Genomic DNA, 6811 nt, shown 5'->3' on the forward strand with positions numbered 1-6811 from the left:
TTTCAAAATTTGCAGCAAAATACCTTTTTTTAAATATAGCCACATAACTTGGAATTCAGGCCGCTAAGTTGACAAAAAGTATAAGTGGGTGCATGGAATTGCCCACTGATTAGTGAAAATAATACGTTCAGGAATGTTAAATATACATATACCAATCATTTAAAATACACCCAAAAATGACTATGGAAAATAGTTTAATTTGTGGTTCTTTTAGGTTTCTTTTGTACATGCTGGAAATGTGTGGATATGGCAGCTGAAATTTAATTTGTTCTATTGTTTTTGCGTTCTGCAGATTCTTCTGGTTCTCCATAGCCTCGATATATGGCTGTCTGCTGGGAGCGAACTACGTGTATGGAGTCGTGATTGCAAACTCTTATGTGAAACAGGCTGTTTTGTGGATGGGGGTGAGTCTGGTGTAGATAATTTACATTACCTGGTGTTGTTTTTCAAAATGAAAGCCTGTCCAAAACATAATGGCCATGGTCGTACACCATTATGGACTTTTAAAAGTACCTAAAAAAATAATAATAATTAAAAGGTGGCCATATGTACAGGCAAAATGAGGCACTACAGGCAGTATCATTTACTTAGGCACGTCACGCACACATTTTAGATCTGGTCTCAACCATTGGTAAACATAGACTCCAAAAATATTAATTAAATCCGAAAGATTACAGCATTGATTAGAAAAAGAAAAAATGTGACATTCAAATTTCAGCAAAACATCCACTTAATTAATATAAATAATTACAGTAACCAGTTTGTTATAGTATGCAAAAAAACAAAATGGTTCTCTTCCATTGTGTATGTTGTGCCGAGGATCTTTATGGCGTCTTATAATACCTGCGGAACCAGATACTGAACAATAACTCCCCTCTTTAACCATATGTGTGCTGGCTGTGCTAGTCTTTAGTGATGTCCAGAGGCAGTGAGCAGGAACATCGAATAACGGAGGTCTTTTGGACATTTTACTGACATTTTAAAGTCACGTTTATATTTCTTAGCAGTGTTATCCTTATTTGTGATCTGGCTGTTTTAGGGTTTGCGCTCGAATTAACGGCAACATTTTTATCTAATAGAGTTAAAGACATTTTGAATAATACGACCTCTAGTTTTTCTTAAATGTGTTTGATTTCTAAAATGAGTGCCGCCACTGTAGTGTGTTCATAGTGTCTTTTAATTATTTGTTGTGTACAGATGGATGGTACTCATTGATTTGATAGCATAATGTAATGCTTCCCTTTTTTTATATAATATAGGAATTAGCGCATTGATCGAACTGCCTAAAAACTGTGTGGCTGCAGCAATTGGAAAAGACTTGAGTAAGTTTTGTGCCATTGTTATGAGGGGTTAAACAGAATCTTTTTGGATGGCAGCATTTCTATTTTATAGCGTATCTTTATAATTTCTGTCTTTCCCCTCTTCCTTTGATGATCCCTTTTTCCAGCAGCTCAGAATGTAGAGAATATTTGCTGGATGTGATTGTATCACAGTGTACTAAAGCCATCGTTAGTGTGCCTGCACGGAGTTACTGGAAAACAGTAACTCCTGTGAGTCACACTGAGTGATCCGAAGATTCGGATCATGAATCGGATCATTTCAGTGAACGAATCGAAATGATCCGATTCGCTTTAATGATCCGAACTTCCCATCACTAATACTGCGTCTTCCCTTGAAGACCGCAGTTTTTTAAAAAATATTTAAATTCCGTGCTCGTGATTCGCTTCAAATCGAGGGGGAGTGGCTGCTACGGATCGCTGGGGACACCCAGCGTTCAGTAGCAGCCGCCCCTCACGATCCCAGCGTTCATAGCGACGCTGGATCGCGCATCATCGATGACGTACCTGGTACGGTCTGCCGGTGACCTTTGACCAGGAAGTACCAGGTACGTCCCAGTCTTGAAGGGGTTAAATCCCTTTATTGTATTAGCCTCTAATACGTCTGATGACTGGCTGTTCCATTTATTTACCACCCTCTCAGCAACATAATCCTTTCTTTACATTTTATTAGCTTACACTTTTTTCCCATTTCACACAAATATTACATTTTTGGGTTTCTAATGTGTTGATTTCTTCCCCGTAAAAGTAATATTTAAATTAGGTGCAGTCTCTGAACAGCTTGATCAATGGGACATTTCTGAAGTTAAATGTCTCTCTGGCCACCAAGACAATATCCGAGCCTTGATAACCATTAATGGTAAGATGGGGTTTTTCACTGTGTATGTATTGCAAATGAAATCTTATATTGTCATATTGCAGAGTAACTCATTACTTTCAGTATAGGTATTATTTACAGATTCCTCTGCCTGAATACTTCTGTGTATTGTAGTATTGGGTACAATATAAAAAGATATATTTGAGCCTCCCCCACAGCTTGTAACTACGTAGCGGTGCCTGGTGGTCCACCATGTGGCGGGGTAAGGCTTGTGCCTCTGGCAGATCAATCTTCTCCCGATTGAGTTGCAGCAACATGCAGGGAGCAGAAGAAGAGAGATCTGTGTTGGCTGAGATGCAGGTCTCGGAGTTCCATCGATGACTTGGAGTCAGGTCCCAAATGCTTCCTCTATGACTCTATTGTTACTCTGCTGGTGATGCTCATCAGTCAGTGTTATGATGCTAGAATACACCATACACAGCCTTGATAAGTTCATCTGAATAACACTTGTACTTTTGCATACTGACTCTCAAACCATATTATTTTATAGAATAAATTAAAAATTGTTGCTTTTAATTCTCAGATGTTTTCCTCCACATTTAGCTCATGTTTCATTTTGAAAGAAAAGAGCTCAGAGTAAGTTGAGTTGAAATTAAGCAGTATGTCCATGAAGAGTGAAGCATCCATTATATCTTTCAGGCTGTTTGGGGATGTATATAATCTGTCATATTCCTTTCTTTGCAGTATTGATAGCGGTTTGGTCGCTGTTGTTAGCAGGCAGCAGTGATTGATGAGTAACCTAAAACAATGTTAGCAAATCAAACTTTTGTTGCTCACTTTTTATTGTTGGTATAATATGTGGTATCTGTGTGTGACTTCCGCTAAATCCAGTCTATAAACTTTCAAAGCGAATTGCTTTTAATGTGTCGGGTACGGTTTTCCCCATTCGATCACACATTATATAGTGTTGTATTTTTTCATCCATGCCAGAATCAATATTTGCCAGTGGATCTGATGCTGGGGAGCTGATTGTCTGGGATTCCTCGGCTTGGACTGTTCACGCTTTTGAACGGAACATTTCCAGCACATCTTCACCAGAAGATTCCCCACAAGAGGTTAAACTTCTACCACTACAAGAGGAAATCTCTGTTCAACATCTGTCATCTGATGGAGAGGTAGTGTATGCCAGACCAAACCTTTTAGACTTTATTTTCCCTAAACTGTAAGCTTTCCATTTCTTTATTTGCAGCTGTGCTATAATGTGTATTACTGTGCCCACAAATAGTGATCTTCAGTGATTGCTTTTCTATGATTGCTTAGATGTCTAATATAAGCCCACACTACCTGGTCAGCACTTGGAATGATGCCCCTCAGGGGAGCTTCCAAAACTGTAGGTTTGTGGCTGAAATATTAATTAGAATAGCAGCAGATGAAGATTATGTACTCGAGCTAGAATATGCACTATATTGTGATAGATTACAGGCCATACCATTTCCTGATTATTAACTCCTAAAGTTGGCGTGCCCTATAACTGTGTAAGCCAGTGTGTATTTAATAAACATTTACAGCCATGACAAGTTCATGCATTTTTATTTCTATTACCTAAATATAAGAAATGAAAGATCTGTGTGAGTTTGCGTACGTTATTCTATATATTATATATATTACACACATATTTAACAACACAAAATAGGACGCTTATAGAGGTAATAAAGTACCAGCTGGTGTCTAGTACTTGGTTTGAAATGTATCGCTGGTTATTATATCAGATTTTTCCACAGCGGTTGGGAGAACCTCTGTTATAGGATTTATTTTGTTATCTGGTAGGGACCATGCACAAGGACTACTTTGGTACTAGAGATAAACTTCTCAATGATGTCATAATTCACAATAAAGAAAATTATTTTAGCCAGTCATACATTAAGTCAGTAAGATTGTGGAACTAGTCCAAGATAAGGTGACAGAGCGGTCGTATATTTCAGTCATATTTCATGAACCCATGCTGGCGTGTCATTCTGTATTTTGTTAATGTAGTCATTGTCATTAATATTCTTTTTTCAGAGTATTTTTGCTGCTGTGGGAAGTGGTATCTATGTCTACAACATACAAGTGAAGCGTGTGATTGCTTTTCAAAAGAGAGCCCATGACTCAAACATACAGCACATCGCAAACTTACCGAACAGGTAATGCTGACAAGAAAAAGAAACCTCAAATAATGAAGGGCCAAAACTTGTAAATTTCACCCGTAACCTGAGCTGGCCCTGGATAATACATGGTTAAAAGTGAGATATACACAAAATACCTACACAGGTTGGCCCTTCACTAAATAGTGAAGGTGATGAGTTAACTGCGACTTGCTTGGCAGATTTCTAAATAAACTCAATTGGCTTTGAACTTCTTTCTTTTCAGACAGTTAATTTCATGTTCAGAAGATGGAAGTGTTCGCATTTGGGCGTTACGATCGAAACAACAGCTTCATGCCGAAGCAGTTCCGTCAGGTACAAGATGCAGACGAACCTTACAGAAAGTGCTTATTACAGAATCAGTGGGGTTGCCTTCTTTATGAAATTAATGTTACAACTGAATGCTCAATGAATTCACAATGTTACGTTAAAGGGATGTTTACTGTCCCCGACTCCCCCACTATACAAGAATACATATTCAATTGCTATAGGTACTTCAAAATGCATTCTTCTCCCAAAACAAAAATAAAGCTCCTACCTGATCCTGATTTATTAATAGTTACACCTATATAATCTATTTTTTTTTTTAATATAATCTGGCATTTCTTTCCTCTGATGGACTCCTTTGAAGCAGTCAGTGGTAGGAAAGTGCTCCCATTGGTGGCAGTGGCCACACTTTCCACTCATGCGCACAGGGTTCTGAACAGACCAACACCACCAGCTTTCCTCGAGCCAGCGCTGGAGCTGAGGGGATCACTTAAGTGTCCCTTCAAACCACGAGGAAGGGGAATCTATTTTATTTGCCAGAATTTAAAGTTGTATTTTTTTCATGTTATATTAATTTGCGTTAATTTTTTTTCTGTTGAGCAGGTTTTTTCAGTATGTGGGGATTCGGAAAAGCGGGCAAACAGGTCAATCACGCGGTGAAAAAAATACCTGAAAATGGCATTGTAGCTTCTCTGGAGCTTATCGGGGACTTGATTGGTCACTCTTCGTCTGTACAGGTGCAGTATGTCCTGGTTTGTGACATTAGAACAGATGCAGCCAGTAGTCACCATCACATCTTTGTTCTGTTTTGAGGAGTAGAGCTTATACCTGAATAACGCACATATAATAAATTGAAAGGCAATTGTATAGGTAACTTCAAATAAATTAATTTTAGATAGGTAGCTAGTGGCCAGTCTATGAATAGTTTTATCTCAGCATAAGATCCCAACTCACTGGTTGTAGTTATTTAATTGGTTGTTTCCACTCTTTATTAAAATGCTTCAGCTGGCAGCCATATGTGCCTTGCCATAGAGTTTTGGCAAACACAACACAGAGAACTTAATGGTGAACTGTCACTTTCGCTAACTCCTATGTACTTACTGGTCTAAACAAAAATTAATTATGTAATTGTTCTTAAAATAAGCAAATATATGTATTTGAAACCGATGTTATGTGTATGGCATGGGAGAAGCCCCCCTAACGTCCTGTTCCCCAGGATCTCTCCTATGTTGTTGCTTATCATTGGTGATTGGTACAGGCAGGCTTTGTAAGAGTTGAAATGAGCAGAAGGAAAACTTCAGGACCGAAAACTCGATAGATAATATTGGCTCTGCCACGGATGAAGCCACAGATCACATCCTCCGAAACTATTATTTCCTCAGGCAAACAAAAAGCATGTGGTAGAACCTGTAAATACATTTAGCTATTGTGAATGCTTTCCTCTTTGGAGGCTGGAATTGGTATTCTTGTTTCACAGACTTCCTGAGTAACCCCCCCCCTACTTTGTTGCTGAACCCACCTTTAATGGGGGGTAGATGAGGGGAGCTCATAATAGAGCACAGAAGAATCGAATTTCTTTTGACTCAGTTTAACAAAAAATACGGTTTCTAATCGGTGTGTGTTCTTTCTTGTAGATGTTTCTGTACTTCACAGATCATGGTCTGGTAACATGTTCTGCTGACCAGCTCATCATAATATGGAAAGAAGGAATAAGAGAGTCCAGGTTACGTAGTTTGCTGCTTTTTCAAAAGCTGGACCAGAATGGTGACCTTCAGCCCCGTTTTACGCTCAGCTAACATACCTAACGGCCTCTTCCAGTATTTACAAACGAATATTGCAGTATTATCCTGGATAGTGTTCAAGGAAAGATGTTCAGCGTATGATCATATGGTTCAAAATGTGTTTTTATTTTTGCTTATCACAAATGTTAGAACCTATAATTTTGCAACAAAACAAACTACCAATTCAATAATTAAGCAACTCTTAATATTTTATTTGTGTACAGATATTTCTTTTTAAAACTTCTTTCTTAATGTTTGTCTTAGGTACTTAAAATGTTGCATGACGCTTACTCTAAAATGATAACATGGAAAAAGATAAAACCTGAAGTTAATAAACTGTTCTTGGTGTTGCATTATTTTCACCATTTCTGCTCATGAGAAGAACAGTACTTTACAACGTTTGAAGAAGAACTAGGTCTGTCTAAG

The 6811-nt window shown here is 38.2% G+C and overlaps 1 protein-coding gene across 1 annotated transcript; it reads left to right on the forward strand.

Annotated features, from left to right (window-relative positions):
* Positions 1-292: 292 nt before the first annotated feature.
* Positions 293-6400, forward strand: LOC149276067 (WD repeat-containing protein 41-like; the record flags this gene model as incomplete). The annotated part of the gene is made up of 8 exons (XM_089503929.1): positions 293-404; positions 1260-1322; positions 2086-2196; positions 3145-3329; positions 4216-4337; positions 4564-4652; positions 5208-5341; positions 6239-6400. Coding segments are annotated over 8 exons (978 nt in total), but the record flags the coding sequence as incomplete, so codon positions are not given.
* Positions 6401-6811: the final 411 nt, after the last annotated feature.

The sequence above is a fragment of the Sceloporus occidentalis genome, unplaced genomic scaffold, assembly GCF_023333645.1.
Source record: "Sceloporus occidentalis isolate IW3139 unplaced genomic scaffold, rSceOcc1.0.p SCAF_248, whole genome shotgun sequence".
Lineage (NCBI taxonomy): Eukaryota > Metazoa > Chordata > Lepidosauria > Squamata > Phrynosomatidae > Sceloporus > Sceloporus occidentalis.